We start from the raw sequence: 25,344 nt of genomic DNA on the forward strand, positions 1-25,344 counted from the left end.
GAGGGGAGGGAAGATATATCTTCTTATGACATTATTCTTTCTCTTTGTAAAAATAAGAATATTATCCTTTCTCTGGGTTTTAGAAAATGAGACACTCTCCTCAACATTACACTAGACGATGTAGTGGGGGTGAGATATTGCGTTTATTGATTTTTCCCCTTTTTTGTTTGGGAATTAGAAAATCAAAACATATATATGGGTTCTTGGCGACCCAAAGGGCTGATCTTTTGTGAAATTGATTTAAGTTGGGATTGATAAAAAGGTGTTTGACAAAATTATTGGCGTGGGTTTGTGTTTTTTGTTATTTCTTATCTAACTCTGATAGTTGCTTTACTGTTTGGAAATACAGTTTGGGGTTTTTTTTTGAGTTGGAGATTGAGGGAATGGATTCTGACAATGAACTAGGTTACAAACCTCCTCCAGAGTTTCAAGTGGAGGCTGCCAAGGAACCACTTATCGACCCTAGTTCGACGGACTCCAAAGAACTTTGGCTCATTCAGTGGCCTAATAGTAAAGAAGTAAGTTTTAGTCTTTGGACTCCACAGGGATTCCGGAGAATTTTGTTTATATCAAGGTTGAAGTAAAAAGAGGAATTAAAAAAAGCATGATGCAAGGTTGTTTGCATGCTGTAATACCGTACATCAATGTTGTAATTTTGTCACACTTCAAAGAGTTACTTGTATTTGATGTGAATGTTTGTACAACTTGGTTTGATGGGCCAATGCCATCAATTCCAATTTGTTTTTATTTATTATTATTTTTCAAATTAACTGTTTTGAATAAGGCAGCTCAAGTAGAACATGAATTGGTTGTCTGGGTTTGACTTTCATAGCATTGAAATCAATATGTCTAGGCAGTGACTTTATCAATTGATATATGGCTATTGCAGCTTCCTGGATTGGATGGGCAAGAACTGTCACTCAAACTTCATCATGATGGAAAGTTGGGCAGTTTTGAGGATTCATCTGGTAAATATAAGTCTTTGATAGTGGCACCAAGATGGGGCGGGGTACTCCAGTCTCAGCAATCAGTTTTGTTGTGTTAATTCCATTCTTAGCATCTATTGTAGCTTCCGTTAGATATGCTTTTACTGCTTGCAGCATATGTGTTTGGAATTATTTTGATTCATTTTTGTGCACTGTGCAGGAAAAGTTTTTGATCTTGTTAGCTTTGCGGCTCAAGAGTCAAATGCAACAGTTTTTCTTTCCTCTGAATCAGAGTCAAAAATTGGTATGCATGCAAATAGGTTTCCTTATTCCATTTTTTCTGCATCTTTCTCATATCTTTTGAGATTCATCCAAAGTTAAGCCATATGAATTAAGTTGCACCAGTAGTTTCTACATGTCTATCATATGTTTGCTGATATAACCCTTTGTACTTGGGCCTCTTCCGTTAATTTTAATGGACAAGATTTCCATGACTTCCTTGTATCTAATATCCCTACGTAGCTAGGGCATCCGTTGTACTACACATGGCTTTGCCTATTCTTTTATTAATACACTTAGATTACTTGTAAAAAAAAAATATGTTTGCTGAATATAAATGAGCTTCAATCACTTAATTTGGTACTTTTTTTTAAAAAAACTGCATAGAGATTTAACATGAGGTCGCCTGTCATGTTCCAGTCGGGACTTGGTTTGCTTCGTTTTGCCTGACGGTTTAAGTTAGCATTGAAGGTCATAGAAGAGGAAAGGAAGTGCTGGGTAGGAATATCATAGTCTAATTTTTTTTGGCATCTATTTTGATTATGAGGTCTTTAAAATTGGGTGAGCCTCAGCCACACCCCCATGCTAGCCTCGTTGTGCATGCATGGGCATGCCAAGGGCACCACGCTAGCCTTGGCCACACCACCACCCATAGGCACGCCCCCGCATGCATGGGCACTCCTAGGTGGCAGCGCGCCCCAATGGGCACGTCAAGTGTGATACCTTATATTAACTGATAAGGGTAAATGGTGTATGGGATCTCACATTGTTTGGGAATGAGAAGTTCATGCTCTTTATAATAGTTTCAATGAGACTCCAATTGAATCATTGACAAGTTATTTCGGAATATAAGCTCAAATGTGGCTTGAGCCTCCCTTGTGGCTTAGGACTCCCTTGGGGCTTTATATAAATGGTATAAGAGCCTATCCTGACTAGAAATGTGGGACTTGAGCCGTGCCACTTACGACGGAATGGACTAACGAGGACGTCAGTTATTTAAGAGAGGAAGATTGTGATATCTCATACTGACTTATAAGGGTAGATGTTGTATGAGATCTCACATTGCTTGAGAATGAGAAGTTCATGCTCTTTATAATGGTTCCAATGCTTCAATTGTATCATTGACTAGTCAGTCCTTTTGAAGTATAGGCCCAGTGGTTTGGGCCTCCCTTGAGGCGTTACACCAAGGTTAGTGTGGTGCTCTTGGCTTGCCCATCCATGCATGGCGAGGCTAGCGTGGAGGTGTGGGCGAGGTTCACCCACCAGCATGCATGCATGCATGACAAGGAATTTCTATATGCTTATCACATTGAATAATTGTTTCTTGGTGTTTGATCCAATGTTTTGAATACCGTACCGGACGACGTACCGGTCAAGGTACTGGAACGAAATATTTCGGTACCGGTACCGTTTTGGGATAGCGTTTCGGGATAACGTTTCGGGATAGTCGATATATAAATAAATTATATATATAAATATATATAAAAATTATATTTCAAAATAATAGTCTATATATAAATAAATTATATATAAATACATATATATATATAAATTATAAATAGTCTAGTCTGAATTAGGAGTTAAAAAATAAATTTGTAATTTGAAAAAACGAAAAAAAAAAAAAAAAAACACAGGCCGAAATTTAGGCCGAAACGGCCGGTATTTTGGCCGGTACGGAACACATATAGTACCTGTACCGGCCAGACGGCCGAAACGAAAAATTTCGGCCGTACCGGCTAGTACGGTACGAAATTTAAAACTTTGATTTGATCCTGTGAGGTTTTGTCGTCAACATCTAGTTTTATATCTTTCATCTGGCTGTCAGTTTACCCATCATAGATTGAGAGTAATTATGTTTGTTTGACGCGATCTTTTGTTCGATTGTTTTAATAATTATTGTCATTGTTAGCGATATTGTTAGTGTTGTCATTGATAATGAGCTTTTGAGCACTCCCATGATATAGTTCATGTGTTGGCAGTTGGGAAGATTTCACGGCTGGTTTCCCTTGTCCATTATCCAGATCCTAATGAAAGTCAAAAACCCATTTCCAGTAACTTGAGACATTTTCAGAAATCTAGGGGAATTTCACTGACAAATTCATCCCGTCAATTTTCTACACAAAGTACCCTGCTTAGAAACTCACAATCGACAAGTGGATATTCGGGTTCCACACACAATAGCAGACGGAGAAGTTGCTTATCTGAAGAAGGGGAGCCATCAAAGCCTCTTAAAAGAAGACGTGCGCGTGATTCTACTGGGTCTGCAGAGCGTTCTACTCGAGACTCAGAGCGAGGTCATAGTGCAGTTACTTCATAAGGGTCCTGTTTAAAATAAATGAAAGAAGATAGTCGAAAATGAAGAGCAAGGTGCCCTCCTTGTCGCCTTCATTAATGATTTATCTTCAAATATGCAAAATGAGTTTTCGTTTTTTGGCAAGTGAACGTGCTAATAAATCATCAATGCCTCACTGGCATTCATGATTTACAAATTTTCTAGTTCATTTTGTAGTCTTGGAATGGGAGTTCCGGAATCATTGAGAAAATTGCAGAGAGAGCTGATGAAAGAAAAACTAGATATTTTCTGCCGTTTGATTTTTGGCTCATGTTATGCACTGGAACTATAATTTGACATTTATAGCTGTCGTCGACATGGGATTCCAAAATCCTGTAATAGGAAGAACAGAAAAGAGCCCATCATGTCTGGTATTACTTTTCACGTGCGACGTGAAGTTATTTCGGCAGTTCAGGTGGTGGAAAAAACAACTCATTAGTGTTATCACAATCATCGTCATTATAAATTCATGACGTAGAAATACCCTACTCTCAACATGTTTGACACTGGTTCATTTATCTTTCTTTACCTCGATAATTCTTCTCCAATGGTTGGTTTTACTCGTATGTACCACTTTCTGATGTTGCGTACAGTTTTATTAAAGAAAATCCTTGTCCTACCGAGAATATCCACCAGAGTGGGTATCTATTATACCCTTTTTTTTAATAGTTAAGAAAATGTCTTTTAAATGATTTTGTAAATTTTCTCTTTTTAAAAAAATATTTAAGGTGTTTAAAAAATGTTTGAAAAAAAAAAAAAATTACATGCATCGGTGAGATTCTGTAGCATATTATAAAAGAAACAATAGAAAAAACCCTAATTCTTCCAGAAAAGTTACTCCACAAAAAGAGAGGATAAAAATAAGAAGTGAAAAAAAAGGGTAAGACATGAGCTTGCTGCTTGCTTCCTAGCTGAAACTCGGATGGGTTGGAGCTTCCATTTGTGGACTGCGGCAAAGGCCTTGTTCGGATATTAATAATTAAGTATAATTATAGAATGTGTAAGTATTATATAATTATTTTTAAAAAAGTAAAATTTATTATTAAAAAAATAAAATTTATTATTAAAAAATTAATTTTATTTTATATGAATATCGTAATTATTTATTTTTTATAAAAAAATTATATGACGTTTACTCATTTTATAATTATAAATATTATTTTTTTTCTAATCAAGCCGTGTTTTGTTCTACTATTTAACCCAATTTTGCCACGTGGTCAGAAAAATAAAAAGAAGATAAAATATATTTGTAATTATAAATGGTACAATTTTATATAATTATTTTTAAAAAAATAAATAAAATATAAGATTTATATAAAAAAATTAATTTTTTAAAAATAAATTAAAATTACTCAAAAAAACTCCACCAGCCACGTCACAGCACGTTTGCGACAAAGATACCTTTCTTTGACAGCCGGACGGGCCCACAACTAAAGTAAAGTTAACCCGGGTTAGGTTACTGAGCCCAGCTCTAACAAGTCCCATCTACGTACGGCTCGGCTCTGTCACAGACTACTCACAGTCACACACTTTACAGAAACCCAACCTTTCTTCCCTTTGTAACGATGATACGAAAGTAAGTTATTAGAGTGGGGCTACTCTAAGGTTACTAAAGTAGCCTTTTTCTATTAGATTAGCCTAATCACTCCTACCTCTCTCTCTCTCAATTCCACGTTACCTTCTGACCTCTCTCCCTCTCCTTATCTTCTACATTACTCTCGGAAATTAGGTACGCAATCTCTAATTACACTATTTTTACTGTAATCTCTGTGGTATGTCCAATGATAACTTTGTTTACTTCTATCATTTTTTGCTACTCTATTTGTCTCTCTATATTTCGTTGCCTCTGTTTCTCTTAAATCTAGTCATGGCCTTGATTTTATCTTGCTTTCTGTTTGGTTGCAGAGAAATGTGAGGGGAAAAAGAGAAGAAAATATTAGAGCTTTCTAAGTTTCCTATCGTTGAAATATTGGCCTTTGTTTTAAATCTGATAACGTGTGTTCTGCATTTTTTAGTACTAAAATCATTACTTTTCCCATCTTTCCTATGCAATGGATTTCTCAATATTGAAATAGTTGAATATGTATTAGTAGGAATGAGACTAGCCACCTGAGGCGATGGTATTTCGTTCACTCTTAAGATAAGATTCTTTGCGTTTACAATTTCTTGTAAAGAAACATAGGGAGTAGGGAGATTAAATGAGATGTTTTTAAATAAAAGTTGAATAAAATATTATTATAATATTATTTTTTTAATATTATTATTATTTTGTAATTTGAAAATTTTGAATTGTTTATTATAATTTGTGTGAGAATTTAAAAAAATTATAATAATAAGATGAGATAAAATATTTTCACTATCCAAACAAGGCGATCAAAACAAAATTTTTTCGAAAGTCCTCTTTGTTCATGTAGTAGTATGTGTTTGAAATTAGAGTTTGCAGTACGTTGATTGGTTAACATTCCTCCAAATTTGTGTTTGGATTTTCAGTTGAATCTCTGCAAGATAATTTTGCCACTGATGTTTAGGATGGAAGTGGATAACAAGTTGTTCAATATGGGTCTTCTCATTGTGGCCACTCTAGTGGTGGCAAAGCTTATTTCTGCGCTTATAGTACCTAGATCAAGAAAACGTCTACCTCCAGTTGTTAAGTCATGGCCTGTGATCGGTGGGCTTATCCGCTTCATGAAAGGTCCTATTCTGATGCTGAGGGAGGAGTACCCAAAGCTTGGAAGTGTATTCACATCGACTCTGGTTAACAAGAAGATTACTTTCTTTATCGGTCCCGAGGTTTCCGCACACTTCTTTAAAGCCTCCGAGTCTGATCTTAGCCAGCAGGAGGTGTACCAGTTCAATGTGCCAACTTTTGGTCCTGGAGTAGTGTTTGATGTCGATTACTCAGTGCGGCAAGAGCAGTTTCGGTTCTTCACAGAGTCCCTGAGAGTGAATAAACTGAAGGGATATGTGGATCAGATGGTTGCAGAAGCTGAGGTAGGTGTTTGGGTCGAATATGATGGATTTCTGTTACTTTTCTTCCACATGTTAGGGGTAATATATATATATATATAAATATATATATCAAATAGGAAGATCCAAGGGTTCCATTTTGTTTGGTAAGGTGTAATTTATTTGGGATGTGATGAGGCCTGAGGCAATTTTCTTTGAAATTGTTCTATAATGGAAAGCTAGTGTGCCATCCGTTGAGATTGGGGAGATGAAAGAACAATATTCAAGTACAGGTGCCCAGTAATTGATGTAGTTGAGAAAACTTTACGGCAACTTTGTTAAGACCTCAACTGCAAATACTTTGTGCTCCTTGCGATGTTTATTTTTCTTCCAGAAAAAGGAAGTGTTCTCATTCTTAATGGCTATACATATCAATTATGCCGTTGTTGAAGTCTTCTGAGGATCCAAACTCGCAGATGGATCATAGATCCCTGTCAAAGGGAGTTATTCACCCAAAGTGGTTAAGGGTATTTTTTAGTGAAAAGAGATGCGTACTTTTATGTAGGAAACTAATGCAAAATAAGCATCAGCATAGTAAAGTAGATAGACAATGCCTACACTATTGTGTGAGTACTTATGCTGCGTAGGTGTCCTTAATTTGCAAAATAAAAGAATTTACAGGCTTAAAGTGACCGGTCATACTATGAATTCTGCTTCTAATTTTCCCTAGTTTCAGCCCAGTCATTCGGTGCTTTCCCTAATTTGAGTAGTTTACAGAAGTGAGGTTCTTTGTTTTATTAGATTTGGCATTATTCCTTACCTTGTAGGATTGATCACTTCAGGGTCCTAATTCTTTTTCACTCTGGCACTGAGCAGGACTACTTCTCAAAATGGGGAGACAGTGGTGAGGTGGATATAAAGTATGAACTGGAGCATCTGATCATTTTGACAGCCAGTAGATGTCTCTTGGGCCGAGAAGTTCGCGATAAGCTCTTTGATGACGTTTCTGCCTTGTTCCATGACCTTGACAATGGAATGCTTCCTATCAGTGTTATCTTCCCATACCTGCCCATTCCTGCTCACCGACGCCGTGACCGGGCCCGCAAGAAGCTTGCAGAAATCTTTGCAAAAATCATAGCCTCCCGCAAATGTGCTGGCAAGTCTGAAAATGACATGCTGCAGTGCTTCATTGACTCAAAATATAAAGATGGCCGCCCGACAACTGAGGCAGAGATCACTGGTCTGTTGATTGCTGCTCTATTTGCTGGTCAGCACACCAGTTCCATCACCTCCACTTGGACTGGGGCGTATCTCCTCCGTCACAAGGAGTACCTATCCGCTGTATTGGAAGAGCAGAAGAACCTGATGGGAAAGCATGGGAATAAGGTTGATCATGATATCTTGTCTGAGATGGACGTCCTGTATCGGTGCATTAAGGAAGCCTTAAGGCTCCACCCCCCGCTGATTTTGCTGCTACGTAGCTCACATAGTGATTTTAGTGTGACAACCCGAGATGGTAAAGAATATGACATCCCAAAGGGCCACATAGTTGCCACATCACCAGCTTTTGCAAACCGCCTTCCTCATATTTATAAGGATCCAGACAGGTATGATCCTGACAGATTTGCCATTGGGAGAGAAGAGGACAAGGCTGCAGGGGCATTCTCATATATTTCATTTGGAGGTGGCAGGCATGGTTGCCTTGGTGAGCCTTTTGCATACCTGCAAATAAAGGCAATATGGAGCAATTTGCTAAGGAATTTTGAGTTGGAGCTTGTGTCACCTTTTCCTGAGATTGATTGGAATGCCATGGTTGTGGGTGTGAAGGGAAAGGTTATGGTACGTTACAAGCGGCGGAAGCTTTGTGTCAATTAATCTAAGGTGACCGGCAAGTCTAAATTAATTACTCGATCTTTGGGATTTTATTGCAGCATCCTGTATGCATCTACTCCCTCAAGTCGAAGTTTCATTTATCTGTGTTTCTAGAGAGGTCTTTCTCTCGATTGTTGAATTGTGACCTTCGTTAGTTTCATGTATTTTATGGTGACTTATGTAGCTTCTAATGATGCTTTGGTCTTGTTTGAGTTCTAAATTTGATCAAGCAGCACGCTTTTCACCATCAACACAGAGAGAAGCTTTTATCTTTGAATGTTGGTTCCAGCATTTAAGCAAAAAGCAAAGATGCTAATGCTCGAGTCAAATTTGGGTCCAATTCCAATGCTAATTCATTCCGCAAAAATGGAGTTCAGCCTTTCTCCACTCGCATGTAGTTACAATGATAATGATATGATAGTACAACCGAATCTTGAAACAAAAATTCTAATTACAAGGGCCGGCTAGTAGCCTTTCTTACTTTGCTGGGCAATGACAAGTGGTAACAAAACCAATCGAAGCTACTTGCCATAATATTTATATCCCAATTCCCAACAAAAGGAATAAAAGGTAAATATAAAAAATAGATCTCTCTATCCACCGGTCAAGGGCCAGTGCTAATATAAAACCAATAGAAGCTCACATTCATTATCATCAAGGTGATGATGTTCCATGTCTCTCTGCCAGGTCATAATCTTTATGCATCCTGGATTAAAGCATGGCTCAAATACATAAAAGATATAGACTTTCTGTTAAGGAACAAAACAGAATACAAGCTAACCTCAGTTTTCAGATCTTGGCGTTGGTGACACGTGCTGACCTCGACAGGGAATCAGTTCGATAAGATTTTGAGGAGCTCAATATCAAACAAAAGAGTCTTGTCTATCAGCCCTTGGTTCCTCAGTACAAAATCCAAAGCTCGTTGGCCCTTTGAAACACATTGGCAGTGCACGTTTGTAAGGACTCACATTAAGTATTAATGCTAGTATTAGCAGGACTTCAATATTACCGAGAATGTTGTTGGTCTAGGGCCACTCTTGTTGAAATCGTTCTCAGGATATCCCAATTCTGGCGGCACTATGATCCTGCAACACTGTCAAATAGATTGTGAAATTTGCTTACAATTTTCTTTACAGCCTCTCCTTATTTGGCTAGCCACACATAATATGCATTTATACATTGTGCCAATACAGCCATCCTAGTTTAGAGATCAAGGTCGAGAAACTTAAAGAGTAAAATATCCAGGAGTTCACAATTTCACCCAAAACAATATGAAAGAGTGTCAAATTAACAAATCCAACCATAGAATGCATTCGTGGTTCACATAGGTAGTCAGAGAATGCTTGAGACAGTATACACCAATGGGCCATAAGGAACTATGGATAGGAACCTGGGCATGCTCTTGAGATCACACAACAGTGGATAAACTACTGTTTATCTTCAGTTGTACTCCTCTTAATATACTCGATGCATGGCATGTGCACTACTTTTTAAGAAACTACTTGAAAATTACTTATCACGGAATAAGATAAGCTATCAGGCTAGCCATGCTATTCAGAAAACCAGATGCAGCACCTTCTAACACCACCCGGAGCCATGCCTGAAACAGCTTCCTCGAAAGCTGGTATCACCTGCCATTCAAGAGCACCAGAGAACCATTAGAAGCCTCGATTTTGAATATCCAACATGTGCCTCTGAAAATACAAGTTACAAACAAAACGGTACAATTAATGACTGAATAGTCGATAACATCCATATGGAATTTCAATTTATAAAGCTACACAATTGAGTTTAACAATAAACAGTAGCTTATGACATGAATCCATAAATAGAGAAAAGGCAAATAATAAAAAATTAATTGTTTGCCGACATGAGACAGCAGACAAGCATGGCCATTAAACAAGGGCAGTAGTTACAAATGAATCGAAACACAATGAATTGGCAACTCAAGGAGACAGTACTTTTCCAGCTTATCACATCCAGTATGTAAGGACAGCAATGTTTGCCATTCAAATGGGGAAAGAGTATTCCTTACCTCATGCGATCCTACTCTAAATTTGAAGAAGTCCTTGTCATTTCCCTGCATATAAACAATTAGATATCATTGTGCTTTAAACTGAGTGTAATAGAAACTCTAGTTAAAGGGCGAGTCCATACCTCAAAGGAACCACCCTTGGTCTTGTTTCGGGCTTCAAATATGCGGCCATAGTATCCTATGGTGAAACCATCCCAATCAACCTAAAATAAGATTATCACCCATGAGATGCTAGAGTTACACAATTTGAGAATAAAACACATATATACTATATATTTTTCAATGAATGGAGCTTTCTCCCATAAAGCCACATCATCCACTCCCAAATTGACTGTGTCCAAATTTCAGCTAGGATCAATAAAACTACTTCAACAAAGAATTCACTTATTTAATAAGAAGTTCATGTTCCTTAATCTAAAAGCAAATTTATTGAGACAAATCAACGCAAGTCGGCACCTTGTCTAGTTTTAAATTTGGTGACTAGATGGGCATTCATTCCACATCATGATACAACAAATATACAAAATTAGTGGCTTACCACTACAGTCTCTCCCATCTTTGGTGTGGGGCCATTTCCAACTCTCAAGTCCTGCATTTTTAATATTTTATTAGACTAGATAATTAAATTATGGTGTTGGACTTGTACATGCAAGAAGGCCTTATAATGTACTTTTCAACAGGTAACCTTGTACTGAAGACCTGACTCTGTCTCTGTGTAGTCTGGATACCGCATTTTAGTCTTGCCATAGTCCTTCCCCCTGATTGCAGGCACTGTATTCCCAGCATTGAAATGACAGTTCGTATTTAGAGCTATAACGTTCCCCTATATCAATCATCTTTTAACATATCAAGGCAACTCTAAGGTCCATGGCCATAGGACACTGGTATACAGAGCAAAGTGATATGTTATAGACACTGCAAGGAAATCAGCCTAGGTCGAGACGGAACCAGTGGCCACCCCCGGGGGGCCATTGGCCCCAGAGGCACCCCCTGGTTGTTTTAAACTAGGGTGTTGGGGGGGCTGGGCCCCTGGTTCCACCCCCAAACCTAGGTTACATACAGAATAAATAGTCACAGAAACTATTATGAATCCAAGATTGAAGAATGTAAACTATATACGCTACAAAACCTTCTAAATGATCCATAAAATCATATGAAAAGGGAGGAGGGGAAGAGGTAGCATTCTGAGACATGACCAAGCTAGACTAACGGCATATAAACCCATAGCTGAAGGAACTACCTATTATTTCAGCAGAGGCAGATCAAGGCACGGATTATCAAGTTATTGATCATGAGAGCAACATGATCCAATTAATGGAAGTCCCGAATTACCATGGATTTGGAAAAAAAAAATCATTATTAGATCATTGGGCTGACTTTAAGGTGAAACTACAGATTGATTAAATCATGGAAAATCCAAATTACAGATTGATTTAGCATCTATTACTCGTGACTAAGGCATAAGTCAAGACAAAAGGGTAGGCCATTGCTTCATTGATCCAAACCCGACATTAATTTTGGAAAAATTATGATATGATCGTAGGACATGCTGGTAAAACACAATAAAGACACGAGCACGAGTATACTGAAATTGGGCGTTATCAGCAAGATAAATAGGGTAAACGGTGAATTACTGTCGGTGAATTCAGATGCCATGGCCATCCCATCAATTGCCGCATCCCACCAGTATCCAGCAAGGATTCCAATAGCTGATATTAACACTCCTCGTCGTTCAATGACTTGCCCATGAGCCGCAGGGTTCCCTTCACACAAAAAAGATACAATAGGGATTTAAGAAACAAAGCATTATAGCATCGTAACTCGAATTAAGCATTATGTTCGTTCACCACTTCAACAAATGTTGACATAAACACAATCTAATGTACTCATGAATATCCATTTGCATACAGAGCATAGAAAGCTAGAAAATTTAACCCCTCAGCATAAAGATTTTAAAAAACTTGGGATAAAAGAAAACTAAAAAATTTCTAATCGAAGGAACAAATTAAAGGTGAGACAACTAACCGCATATATTCGAATGGGAAGACTTCTGAGGTTCATGAAGAGAAACAGTAGTAGTTGTTCTGCAGCAGCATCCCTGAAACACCAAATGGCCGCTATACACAACACACACACACGTATATAACAGAAGAGAAACAGCAACACGATGACGTACCGTAGTCGAAAATTTGGAAACAGATAAACTCAGGGATGGTTGTAGAGATGCAAGCACTGAAATTGACGCCATAATTAACGAAAAGTGACGAGTTTACGGGGTGTGGGACGCAAGGCTTCGCGGGAAGATAACGGCCTCAGCCTCTCTTCTCTATTACTGCTACCTCAGAGCACTCGATGTGGCTGTACCTTTAAATTGTTTCGACTTTCTTCCTACGTGGACCCATCGCTTATCGATACAAGCTCGAATCGCTTATATATATAATATATATATATATATATACGATTTATTATTAAAAATTTAATTTTTTTTATACTATATTTACTTATTTTTTTTAAGAAAAGTGCGCGGTACTTATATACTTTATGATTGTAAATATTATTTCTTTTTTTATTTTCTTTTTCCCAGCTGATTTATAAGAAAATTTTAAATATTTATTTGATTTTACATATTTATGGTAGAGAAGATATTACGATTTACAAAAATAATTTTTTAAAATAAATATTTTTTTTATATCTTAAGATCCGTTTAATTTTTTTCTTAAATATTTTCTATAAGTAATAAATAGATGGAAGCAATGTATAGATAACGATATAAAGTCCTATCACAAACTATATCAATCTTAACTGGAAAATTTATATTATGTGTTTATAATATACTTATATATAAAGTGCGAAGAGGTTTGTAACAGTATTTTCGTCTAACATTTTTTTTTTCAATTTTACCCTTACTTTTATTCCAAAATCACGGTTTTGCCACTAACATTCTTCCCATTTTACCCCTGGTTCTCCCGCGCGCGAGCCCCTCCTCCCCTCTCTCCCGTCCGTTTCTTCATCTGCTACGGTGCGCCGTCGCACGCCGTCGTACTCGACACCGCCGCTCTCATTCTCTTCCTCTCCGACCGGCGTGCATTCCCTTCCAATCTCAGCCCCTTTCGTGCCGTCATTGACCACCACGAGCGAATCCAAGCCGCGGCCCGTCCGATTCTTCATAGCCTCCAGTGCGCCGCCGCAATCCGGCGTGGCTAACACCGCCCCATCCATTCTCTTCCCCTCCGTCCGGCGTTCCTCCCCTTCCAATATCAGCTCCTATCGTGCCACCGTTAACTGCCACGACAAATCCAAGCCGCGGCTCTCGTTTTTTTTTTTTTTTTTTAAATAATTAATTTTAATTTAATTTAATTTAATTTAATTGTTTTTATAGGAGCGGCTGTGTCTTTATTGTATTTTATTGTGTTTTATTTCCTTTAATTTTAAATTATGTAAATATTGAATTTAATTGTTACATTTCAGTATAAATTATTTTTTTCCTTTTATTAATGATTTTTGTTTAATGATTTATTAAAAAATAAACTTAAATATTTTTTTTTTCATTTCTGGATAAATTGAATAGTTTATTAATTAACTTGAAATTAATTACACTATTTGAGGTAAATCTATCATTTCTAATGTACTATAGTTTATTTAATTTTTTTTAAAGGAAAATGATAGGGTTACTACTCTCCTACTATTCATTTACTACTCTTTTTATATTTGATTTTTTTAAAAAAATTTTATTTTATTTAATGATTAAGGAATTGATTATTAATAAAATTATATATTTTTTTAATTTTTTCGATTAAAGATGTTAAAAAAATACTTCAAAGAAAATGATAAAAAAAATAAAAAACTTGAAATTAACTATAAATAGTAATTGGATAGTAATAGGGAAGTAACCCTATCATTATCTTTTTTTAAATGTAAAGGATGAGACTTTATAAAATATATGATTAAATTATTTAATACTTACCACTATCATTTTGAATTTTAAAACTGACACATTATATATTTATTTTGGAAATAATAAATATACAACATGCGCATTCAACTATAATTATTAAGAGTAATAATAGTATGTTGGTTAGTATAATTACAAATTTTCATAAGGAAATAAATTATAACTTCTTAATAATTTAAAAATATAATATGTCATTATTACTATTTTATTTAGCCAAGTGTGAAAATGTTAAATAAATTAATGTTTTTCATTATTATTATTTCTTATAGTGTTTCTGTTTTAATAATATTAAAAAGAATTATGAAAACTTTTGAAGTAAATTAAAATGATCTGGTTTGCATTCTTAAATTAAGAGCTAAACTGCCTTTGAACTAACGTAATAATTTAACATTATTTGTAGTGTTAAATAATATGGTCTAGAATATGTTAATATATATTAGAACATTTTTAATTTTTTCCTTCTTTGAAAATTTATATAATGTTGGAGGGAGTTAGATGAGATGAAATTTTATAAAAAATAATTGAAAGAGAGAAAGAGTTAAATAAAAAATATTATAAAATTAAAATATTATAAGACACTTAGATTATAATTTTATAATATTATTTTTGTTTTGAAATTTAAAAAGATAAATTATATTTTATTTGAAATTTGAAATTTTGAGAAAGTTGTAATGATTATTTTAAAAGTTTTGTATTTCAGTTATGTTTAAAAAAGAGATGGGATATGATATGAAAATTTTGGAATAAAATCTATTTTCAAATAGACTTTTATTTGAAAATAAGTAAGGGATGAACAGTGTTCTTATCAATTTCTCTCTCACTTTTTTCCTGTTTTTCTCATCAAATTCGGTTCTCTTATGTTTTTGCTCTTTTGCCGATTAGGTGAGTTTGGATATTGAGTTTTTTTTTTGATAGGTTAGATCCTAATTGAGATGAGATTAGTTGAATTGAAAATGAAAAGTTAAATAAAATATTGTTAAAATATTATTTTTTAATATTATAGAAACATTAACCTTTTAAACAAGAGATTTTGGTAAGCTTAACCAAACAATATTTTATTTTTAGTAAAAAAAATAATCTTAATTTGCTTATGGATATTACATTTCATTTAAGTGCATTCAATTCTTGAGTTTGCTGCCTAACAAGATTCAAGATTCTCACTATTGGATATAATCATTGATATTAGGGTTTATAATATGAGATAAAAATGGAAATTAGTCAAAAATCCTTACTCATATGCTGCTTGTGATAATATGATGATTTGCTTTACACGATAATTCTATCTGAAGTTGGTCATATTTTATTATCTATTATACATCTCACAGTATTTAATAGTAGACAACTGGGCACACGTGCAGCGCACGTTGCCCTAACTAGTATAAAAATAAAAATAGCAAGAACTCTTTTTTTTTTTTTCCCTAGGCAAGTTGGCCTTTCTTACACAAGGCAGCAGCATCTTGGAAATTTTGAGTGCCTTGTATTATTATTGCATTGTATGTGATTAAACACCTCTCAACTTGCTTCTATCTAACATTCTAGGTTGTTTTGAAGGAAGTGTGTTATTACTCGGCCTAATCCTTGGACAAGTTATAAGACGAAACGATAAAAAAAATAAAAATGCAGCATTTACATAGATTTTGTAAAATACAATTTTTTGTAAATTATAAATAAAGTTGATAAAAAAATCCCCTCTGACGGATGTTGTATTTGATCTTTATTTAACATTTTGTTACAGTAATCCCACTAACACTATAAATGTAGAGTATATTGTTCACAATTTTAAATATTTTTAATTAATTTTTATTTCCTCTGAACTGTTTTTAACTTTTTTCCCTGCTATCGAAAGTTGCTCTATTTTCATTTCAGCCCCTCTCTCTCTCTCTCTCTCTCTCTCTCTCATTCGCACGCAAATCCTGTGTTTGGGGCCGAAGAAGCTGTGTGTTTGGCGCCATCTCAATTGCTCGTCGACTCCATCTCATTTGCTGCATGTTTGAGCTCATTTTCTTAATATTAACACCTCGTTTGAATAATGAAATAATTTTATATCAAATAAAAAATTAAATAAAAAATTATTAGAATATTATTTTTTAATATTATTATTATTTTAAATTTTGAAAGAATTAAATTATTTATTATATTTTGTGTGAAAATTTTATAAAATTATAATAATGAAATAAGATAAAATTATTTCTATATCCAAACAGAACTTTGCCACTAGAATAGCGGGAGGGTATTTCTGACTGATAAATTCTTTCTGAAATTCTTATTAGGAGTTGTTCTCTTATGAAGAATTTATTGGGTTCTTTTGCCTTTATCTCTTACTTACACTAGATTTTGTTTAACGAAATAAGTATAGGCTATGTTAAATTGAAATTGAGCATGACATATCATTCATTTAATAAAATTCTCAAGGCCGTAATTGAAATTGAGATTGAGGCTGCAGCTTGGTGGGGTTGGCCTAATAATTCTCAAGGCCGTAATTTAATAAAAATGGATGGAATATGTATATAGAGTAATGTTAGAGAGAAGTTACTATAGCAGTACACATTTTACACTCTCTGCATGACTACTTCTAGTTGATTGTTCTCAACACTCACTTTAAGAAATGTGTAGTCTAGATGATGCCACATCATGTGTGCAAAATGAATATTCTTAATAGTGACTTCTATCTATATTTATTCATACTTATTCATATATATAAGGCACACAATTTTGGCGATAGAATATTCTTTTTATTTTTTGAATCAATTTACATTTTAATTTAACTTATAAATTTGATTTAATCCGAAATAGAATATAATTATACAATATTGTATATGAAGAGATATTACAAATATCAAAATATATGAAGATATCATTAGCAGTTAGAGAAGATATTTAAAATGAATAAAAAATATTAAAAAATATAATATTTAAATGATATAGATAAAAAATAAAAATAAAAAAAAAACTAATATATGATATATTGTAAAAATCAATATATAAAATAGAAAAAGTGAATTTTGATGATGTATTTTAAGAGGAAAGAAAAAGAAAAACTTACATATTTCAGAGATCACTACTAATCTTTACAAATTACCTGACCATGATCCAACCATAGATCCGTCAAACCTAACATCACAGTGAAGCATATATACTCATACATGAATACATCAAACATCATCTTGAAATGCACTCCTTAACTACATTTACAGCAGGATTCAGCACCCCACTAGTTTTATTAACGTTTCTATTATTGGCAATCACTTACTATTATAGACCCAATAAAGCATACTCATACACGAATACGTCGTCGTCGTCTTGCACTCCTCAACTACATTTGCAGCAGGATTCAGCACCCCACTAGTTTTATTAATGTAACATGACACAGATAAGCAAATCCATAAGGCTCACAGGCTGACTAATTTGAGAGAGTTTGCCTTCTCTTGCAGGGTATCGAGCAGGCTTTCAAAGCTTTTCTTGAAAGAATCCACACCTTCAAGTTCAAGCTGGGAGCCAACATCGTTCCAGTCAATGCCCAACTTCTCAAGTGCACTGTAAACGCCTTCAGCTTCGGATACCTTCGAATCAATTGTCCTTGAAACGGTACCATGATCGATAAATGCTTGGAGAGCTTGATCTGGCATGGTTGAGACCTGCAAAAGGGAAAATGCCAACATATATAAAGGGGACAAAGTTTGAGCTTAATAAAATTGAGTTTGAACACACATGAACTTCAACTCTGATTTGCATCAAAAGGACTAAGCTATTCGATATATCTTCACTTTGGTAATACTATTAACAACTACTATCAAGCACCAGACTTGAAGTGGATGAGTTGGCTCACCGAATCGGGTCCAATGAGAGGAGCAACATATAAGGTGTCAGCGTAGGCAGGATTCTTAACACTAGTCGAGGCCCACAGCACCCTCTGCTTCTTGGCACCTTTTTTCACCAAAGCTTCCCATCTTGGACCAGAGAATTTCTTCTGGTAGAGCTGGTATGCCAGAGCAGCTTGAGCAACCGCGGCCTGAAAACAGTAATTTGTCACGAAATTGCAAATCTCTACCCTTCCAGATCTAGGATTTTAGATCCTCCACAGGGAGAAAAAAAAAAAAATGAGTTCGCAGTCCACTTACCTTTCCACGAAGATCAAGGGCCTCTGGGGTTCCAATCTTCTCAAGCCTCTTGTCAATGAGGGTGTCTACTCGACTGACAAAGAAGGAAGCAACACTTGTAACTCTGGAGAGGTCACTTAATCCGGAAGCTTCAAGGCCATCCAAGTAAGCATCCATGACTGCTTCATATCTAGAAAGGGAAAATATGAGCTGTGCACATACAACAGGAAATGGTTAGAATCCAAGGAAAATTAGAATGCAACTCAGAAAACCTTGACACGTGTTCATCATTCTACCACTCTAATCTGTAAATATAATTAAATACTGTTGATATTCCATTTTCCTTCATACATAGAAAAGCCTTTTGACCGAGGAGAAGATGTCAGTTCTTACAAATACTACCACAATTATTAAGGGCCAAATCAACCAAGTTTACTACCATCACTTTGCCAGGATAAACCGTTAAGAGAAATGGTACAACAGTGAGCCGTGCAGTACAGACAATGAGAAATAAGGTGATAGCCAAATAAAAACCAAGACATCAAAATATCAAAATCAAGAGAACCTACTGTTTGAAAACTTATGGGCAATATATTTTAAGCTAAGCATCATAAACAACTACTTACCGTCACATTGACGCTTATGCCGAGTGAAATAACTTCCTTAATTGAAGGAACGCAAGCAGCTGTAGCAGGAATCTTTATGTAAACATTGGGGCGATTAACCACTTTATGGAGCCATTTTGCAGCCTCTACAGTCCCTTGGGTATCATCAGCAAGTCTAGGGGAAACTTCCACAGAAACATATCCATCACCACCATCTGTTTCATCATAGATTGACTCAAAAAGTTTGCATGCATCTTGAATATCCTTCACCACAAGCTCCCAGTATGCAGCTTCAATGTCTTTTCCTGATTGAACAAGTTCCCTAAAGATCCCAAAAATTTCTTTTATAAGTGGAGTCGTTTTAGATGGAGATGTGGGGTATCAATCCCCAAGATTCCAATACTCTGAGATCAGACACACAATAGTTGAAATGACCAGATGGAATTACAATAATCAAAGAACAGCCCATTAAGTTTCTAGATATTATGTATACATCAGGCCACAAGAAAAGGGTAAAAGGCACGTTTTAATGTAGTTTTTTACCCCAAACATTAGTTTAGGACATTTTGGTAATACAAAACTACAAGTTTTTTTTTTTTTGTTTATAAGTAAACACAAAGTTACAAGTTAAATGCTCAATTACTCAATTACTCAATTAATCTCTCAAGTATTGGTGTAACTAATAATTATAGGCATAAATTCTTTAAACTCAATTTAGCTGTTTACTAGAAAATTCAATTACTGGTCCCTCTTCTACCTTGATAGTCCATTGGCTACCATAAAGGAAAATACTATTGATTCTTGTTACTGTGAAAAAATCATGGTAAAGTGTGGTAAAAACCAATTGATGGGATACCTGAACTGGTCATTGTAAGCATTTGAAGAAGAGATTGCTTTCTGGAAGATCTGCAATCATGTATATTAAACATTTAGCTACATGGGATTAGAATTGATAAATGACATGAGAATCATCTGAAAATAGAATTCTATAAGTACAAATGATGTTTTTTATTTAATCCCCAACATAGCCTCATCCTCCCATGCAATTTGGGATTCTGAAAATATTTTTGATAAGTGAGAATACTGAAGATTTATAAAATAATAATAATAATAATAATAATAATAAACAGCAACAAAAAATATATGCATAATTACCGCTGGGTTGCTAGTTACACCCCTTACACCACTTGCAATCAGAGGAAGCAGATCTGTAACAGGTCGGTATAGGTTATCATACCATGGACTCTGCCCTTCCTTCTCATAGAGATCATGAAGAACTGTTCTCTTTGCTGGACCTCCATTTCCACCTTGGGAACATCTGACACTGAGAGAACAACTAAATATAAGAATGCAAAGTTTTTTCTTTACTGAGCGTAAAAATTACAATTCAACAAAAGGTAATTACCGAGCAAATGCCATATATTACATTAAATAAATACAGAAGATGAATGTCAATCTACTCCATCAATGAGTAATTATCATATTATGAAGTACTGTAAAAATAATATGTAAGGCCGAGAACTGATTATTAAATGCAATCACTAAAAATTGAGGCTTGCGGTCAAGAGCCCTGGGAAATTGTATCCAATAACGACAAATGAGTAGAGGAAGAAAATAAATTCAACTATAATCCATCCGCATGAGATTGAATATGCATCTAGGAATGAATTCAATATGCACAGCTTTTTTAGCAGAAGAGCAGCCAGATCATAAACAGGTTGTATTCAGTAAAAACATCAAGATTAAGGAGCCCACATACGTTTCAAGTTAGGCACATGATACAAAATAGTGGAGATGGTCCCTCCTTACTATGTTCCAAAATGTCACCTTTGAGGGCAACAACACAATCTAATTCTGTGTCTTGAAAAAATAACAAAACAAAGAAAGGTGATTGTCAAATTTCAAAATATGCAAATTGTCCTAATGCAATGATGCCGATAATAATCCCCAAGGATTTAGAGATACCTAATGAGCAGATCAATGGACCATAGAATACAGACATCAAATCCAAAAAAGATAAAGAACGAAATATTCTATAGATCTTAATGAAACAATAACTTAAAGAAAACCGATCATTCAATAGCAGACAACCTATCACCACAAAGAGAGATCCCTATAAAGATCAAGACAAAAACTTCACCAGTCTACAGAAGTAACAAAAAAATATAACCAGAGTGTAGGAGAAAACTAAACATACACCAAAGGGCCCCTGATCGCGGGGTTACTCCGAACGGCTAATTTGGAAGATGAAACTTTGGCGTTGAAAGTGCTTCCGCTGTAGAAACCGATCAAAGTCTTAGACTGCGAAGATCTGGGTTTCAAAGTAGATGTAGAAGCCGCAGGGCTCGGTGTGGTGAGCCTGGAAATGGTAGCCATGGTTGATCAAGCGCTTCAATAGCAAGAGAAGAACAAAGACAGAGCGAGACAGAGGCAATAAGTGACGAGACGAACGATGGCTAGAGGTATTGGAAATGGACTATATGGTTTAGGTAAACAAAGGGAAAGTAGATCGGGGAGAGCAAATATCCATTTGACCAAACGGGCAGGTAAGAGACATTGAGAGGTGGCCACCTCATTGCTTATGCCATTTTTCTTTTGTATTAAATTAGATGGATAAATCAAATTTCCTCTAATAATTAGATGGATTTTTATATCTTGTACTTTTTTTTATCTATCTCTATAATTTAGAGCGTGAGATAGATAGATATATAAAGTAAATTCTACGTAATTCATATTTGTGTTAGTGAATCATTTTATCAATCAATCTCATTGTTGATGTTAACATTAATACACTATAAATATGATGAGATTCATTTTATGAATTTATTTCTTCCACTTATTTGTTTTAAAATTTAGCTATTTCTATCAATTAGATCTTATCATATTTATTCTTATTTGTGAATTTTTTTTATCCTAACAAATATTAATATTTTATGAGATTTTGAGAAATGAGAGATAAAAAATTGAATAAAAAATATTAAAGAGTTAAAATATAATTTTTGTTTGGAGATTTGAAAAAATCAAATTGATTTTTATTTTTTATTTAAAAGTTTAGAAAAATTGTAATGATTAATTTGAAACTTAAAAGTATTTGTACTTGAGTGATGTTGGGAAGAAGATTGAATGAAATGAGAATTTTGAAATTGAAATTTTTTCCAAACAAACTCTTAAAAATATGAGTAATGTTACATACAATCGTAAAATATACAAGCGTTGTGCAATCGTTTTAAAAAATAATAGAGTTTACTATTAAAAAATTAATTTATTTTCATGTGGGTCACGTATTCATTCACTTTTTTTCAAAATAATTACACGATAATTACACACTCAATTGCACACTCACAACTGTAACTATCATTTATCTAAAAATATTACATCAACCATTTAATATGCACGTCTATCTTATTTAAATTTTAAAGTTTGACAAATATTCTAAGAAATCATAATCATAACAATTTATAGACTAACTTTAAGAGATTTTGATCCCTCGTTGGTTGCAATGGGTGTATCAGTATGACCTTAAGAAAAATAAAAATAATAGCGAGAGCGAGAGCAAGCGACTGAAAAAAATAGATAAGAAGGCATTTTTATAAGACAGTAAGAACAAATTATTTGGTTTTTTATTTTCATTTGCCACTATTTTAAGAAGACTAAAACATATATATTTTTTTTTAAGTGTAATTGTGGTACCGCACGAAACATATTCTTGAGGTTTTAAAATCTAACACTTCTATTGACCAAGCAATTCATAATTGCGAGTATTCTAAATATTTTATACAACTATATATATATATATATATATATATATATTACATTTATCTCATTTGAAACTTAGACTTCTCAATTTAATCTAATTTTAAAATGAATTTGACATCTAAATATCTAATTTCTAAATCATTAAACTCATATCAACTCAAAATCTATTTATATATGAGATCCATAACATTTTTTCAACTCAAGATTTATTTACACACGAAATTCACAATTTTTTTTTTTTATAAATTTATCTTTAAATACATCTAAATTTATCTTAAATTGATTTTACAAAATTTACTCTATTATCTCAATTTATTAATATTTATAAAAAATTAAATTTATCTCAACTCAACTCCTATTCTACTCCTAAAATCGGGGCACGCTCCCACCCAACAATGTCCACAGCAGATAATTCGTTCATGGGAGTTTCCTACCGTTACGCCAAGTGGTATTCGTAGATCTAAGTATCAAATTGGAGTGACCAACAAAAAAAAAAGTATCAAATTGGAGGTCAAAAGAAGACACTGTAGTAATACTGTACGAGAGGGCTTCGGATAATAAATGTCACTATTCATGTAACATTGACCAAAGTTCAAACTTTATTTGATTTTGTACGTTGTTGATTTTGTACTTTGAATGTTAAACCTTTCCAAAAAATAAAAAATGGCAAATGAATGTTAACAGTCCCGAAGGAAGGATAGAAGGGGACCATAAAAAACCTCAATACGGGTGTCACAACCGAATATTTTTCAAAAGAATAAATGAAAAATAAAAAAATTATTATATATATAAAGAGATCTTATAAAAATATATCTATAAATTAATATAATTTTATATGATATACTAAATCTATTTTAAAATAAAAATAATTTTATATTTTAATATATCATTTCAAGACACATTAATTTATGAATTTATTTTTATAAAAAAAAATTTATAATTAAAAAATTTATAATGTGAAATCAACAATCCAATATGGATCTTTTTTAATTGATCGGATGTTTTAAAAAAAGTCATTGCAAAGATATCTTGACTATTGTATTGAACACGTTATCTTGACTACTGTAACAACAAATGAGAAAGCGTAAGGTTAAAAATGGAGATATTTATATAAAACGATATTATAAATTATTTTATAAAAATATAATAATTGTATAAGTAATTGTAAATGGGTGGTGCTACTCCAACTATTTAGAGTTTCGCTGATGACTCTCATTTATTTTTTTTATATTTTTAAATATTTAAAAAATAATAAAAAATTATAATATTATTAAAAAATATTTACTTAATTATTAAATTAAAATAATAGTATTTTCTAATTGTAAATATATATAATTTTTTATTAAGAAAAAGGGTCCCATTGGGTGCAAAAATGGTACGAGCTTCCACATAAACAGCAATTTTAATGTTGGTAACTTGGTACGACTCGTGTTAGGAAAAATAAGAAGATGGTAGACGAAACAATTCAAACAAATCAGACTCGCAGACCTCAAACTCCACAAGATCAATGCACGTGGCTTTTGTACAGGTGAAAAGTGAGATGAAGACGATCGAATGTGGCTGTAAATCACAATGAGACAACACGTGTAGCACGTTGAAACGTGAGTTAGGATGACACGTGGAGCTATGTTCAAACTCAAAAACGAAGTATGATTGGTTGGTGGAGGTAGATCGACAAGTGAATCAAAAAAGAAATAAAACAAAAATCAAGAGAATTGACATCTTACCTTACCGGAAAGGAAGAGAAGCGGGTAGGTGGGTGCGATTTTGTCAAGGGATAGTGGGTTTATTTCAGGAAAATATGATTTTCTTTTTACTTTCTTAAATTTTATTTCTTGAGGAAAAAAACGAAAATGGAGATGATGTGACACGTGACGTAATTGAGTTGTATTTTTCATTTTATTTTGCTCGAAATTATTTTCTTGATATGTTATGACACGGAATTGAGTCAATTGACTGAACTTTTTTTGCCGGATGCAAGATTCCTTACAGAGATAGGATCAGCTATTGGCAAATGTGAAGACATTTCGTATGAAGAATTTTGTTCAACATCCACACGCATTATACTTTTTTTTTTTCTCTTTTTCTCTTATTAAATATGTAATATATAGATAATTTGTAGAATAATTCAATTAATTTAAAAAAATAAAACTAAAAAAAAATATAATGTATGGTGTATGAAAATGATAATAGTAAAACTCAAAAACGTAATTTTTATTCTAATATAATCCATTTTTTTACAAAAAAATATTGCACTCGTGAAACTTACAAGTAGCATTACTCATCATGAAATACTCAATTTCATTTATTTTATATTGTTTTTACCATTTAAGTTTAAATTTTCCCAATTTGTGGAGTCCAAAATGGGCAACAACGAATTAGTGTGTTAGTTTTTTTTTTTTTTTTCCCTAAGCAAGTATATGATATATATATATATATATATATATATATTTAACGGTTACAAGATACAATAGTCAATAGGGTGGGAGGCCCTAACATTCATCCAAAACCAGAAAATACAACACAAGAAAAAAGAAGTATCTG

General features: G+C 33.9%; 4 protein-coding genes across 7 annotated transcripts; 2 read left to right on the forward strand and 2 right to left on the reverse strand.

Moving 5' to 3' along the window:
* Positions 1-189: 189 nt before the first annotated feature.
* On the forward strand, positions 190-3,838 carry LOC118344168 (mediator-associated protein 2-like). The gene is made up of 4 exons (XM_035684131.1): positions 190-518; positions 890-968; positions 1,147-1,230; positions 3,185-3,838. The coding sequence occupies exons 1-4, from the start codon at positions 384-386 to the stop codon at positions 3,520-3,522; spliced, it is 636 nt and encodes a 211-aa protein (XP_035540024.1). The 5' UTR covers positions 190-383; the 3' UTR covers positions 3,523-3,838.
* A 1,222-nt stretch (positions 3,839-5,060) lies between these two features.
* Positions 5,061-8,606, forward strand: LOC118344169 (sterol 14-demethylase-like). Of its 2 annotated transcripts, none has more exons than XM_035684133.1 (3): positions 5,061-5,266; positions 6,028-6,528; positions 7,360-8,606. In XM_035684133.1, exons 2-3 carry the CDS (start codon positions 6,058-6,060, stop codon positions 8,356-8,358), a joined length of 1,470 nt encoding a protein of 489 aa, XP_035540026.1. In that variant the 5' UTR covers positions 5,061-5,266; positions 6,028-6,057; the 3' UTR covers positions 8,359-8,606. The 2 variants fall into 2 exon arrangements, with proteins under 2 accessions (XP_035540026.1, XP_035540025.1); XM_035684132.1 differs by lacking the exon at positions 5,061-5,266 and adding an exon at positions 5,275-5,309.
* Positions 8,607-8,626: 20 nt separating this feature from the next.
* LOC118343712 (peptidyl-prolyl cis-trans isomerase FKBP19, chloroplastic-like) lies at positions 8,627-12,774 on the reverse strand. Of its 3 annotated transcripts, none has more exons than XM_035684135.1 (11): positions 12,567-12,772; positions 12,416-12,488; positions 12,025-12,153; positions 11,076-11,161; positions 10,929-10,979; positions 10,513-10,593; positions 10,391-10,435; positions 9,931-9,986; positions 9,365-9,440; positions 9,137-9,283; positions 8,627-9,050 (listed from the first exon to the last, which is right to left on the reverse strand). In XM_035684135.1, the coding sequence occupies exons 1-10, from the start codon at positions 12,636-12,638 to the stop codon at positions 9,188-9,190; spliced, it is 765 nt and encodes a 254-aa protein (XP_035540028.1). In that variant the 5' UTR covers positions 12,639-12,772; the 3' UTR covers positions 8,627-9,050; positions 9,137-9,187. The 3 variants fall into 3 exon arrangements, with proteins under 3 accessions (XP_035540028.1, XP_035540027.1, XP_035540029.1); XM_035684134.1 differs by having other exon boundaries at positions 8,627-9,061; positions 12,567-12,771; XM_035684136.1 differs by lacking the exon at positions 8,627-9,050 and having other exon boundaries at positions 9,236-9,283; positions 9,365-9,448; positions 12,567-12,774.
* Positions 12,775-17,355: 4,581 nt separating this feature from the next.
* On the reverse strand, positions 17,356-21,613 carry LOC108997328 (transaldolase-like). Its single transcript, XM_018973533.2, has 7 exons — positions 21,242-21,613; positions 20,200-20,368; positions 19,901-19,950; positions 19,066-19,366; positions 18,461-18,649; positions 18,169-18,351; positions 17,356-17,977 (listed from the first exon to the last, which is right to left on the reverse strand). Exons 1-7 carry the CDS (start codon positions 21,418-21,420, stop codon positions 17,732-17,734), a joined length of 1,317 nt encoding a protein of 438 aa, XP_018829078.1. The 5' UTR covers positions 21,421-21,613; the 3' UTR covers positions 17,356-17,731.
* Between the last annotated feature and the right edge of the window lie 3,731 nt (positions 21,614-25,344).

The sequence above is a fragment of the Juglans regia genome, chromosome 13 (genome assembly GCF_001411555.2).
Source record: "Juglans regia cultivar Chandler chromosome 13, Walnut 2.0, whole genome shotgun sequence".
In the NCBI taxonomy this organism is placed as follows: Eukaryota; Viridiplantae; Streptophyta; class Magnoliopsida; order Fagales; family Juglandaceae; genus Juglans; species Juglans regia.

Coding starts and splice junctions, on each gene's coding strand:
- LOC118343712 (XM_035684135.1), bottom strand. CDS start 12,638: ATGGCGTCAATTTCAGTGCTTGCATCTCTACAACCATCCCTGAGTTTA. Junction 11,162..12,024: donor GGCATCTGAATTCACCGACA/GTAATTCACCGT, acceptor CTGGGAATACAG/TGCCTGCAATCAGGGGGAAG. Junction 9,441..9,930: donor GCTCCGGGTGGTGTTAGAAG/GTGCTGCATCTG, acceptor ACAGTGTTGCAG/GATCATAGTGCCGCCAGAAT.
- LOC118344169 (XM_035684133.1), top strand. CDS start 6,058: ATGTTTAGGATGGAAGTGGATAACAAGTTGTTCAATATGGGTCTTCTC. Junction 6,529..7,359: donor AGATGGTTGCAGAAGCTGAG/GTAGGTGTTTGG, acceptor GGCACTGAGCAG/GACTACTTCTCAAAATGGGG.
- LOC108997328 (XM_018973533.2), bottom strand. CDS start 21,420: ATGGCTACCATTTCCAGGCTCACCACACCGAGCCCTGCGGCTTCTACA. Junction 19,951..20,199: donor GTGTAACTAGCAACCCAGCG/GTAATTATGCAT, acceptor ACATGATTGCAG/ATCTTCCAGAAAGCAATCTC. Junction 18,352..18,460: donor CCCTTGATCTTCGTGGAAAG/GTAAGTGGACTG, acceptor TACTGTTTTCAG/GCCGCGGTTGCTCAAGCTGC.
- LOC118344168 (XM_035684131.1), top strand. CDS start 384: ATGGATTCTGACAATGAACTAGGTTACAAACCTCCTCCAGAGTTTCAA. Junction 519..889: donor AGTGGCCTAATAGTAAAGAA/GTAAGTTTTAGT, acceptor TGGCTATTGCAG/CTTCCTGGATTGGATGGGCA. Junction 969..1,146: donor CAGTTTTGAGGATTCATCTG/GTAAATATAAGT, acceptor TGCACTGTGCAG/GAAAAGTTTTTGATCTTGTT.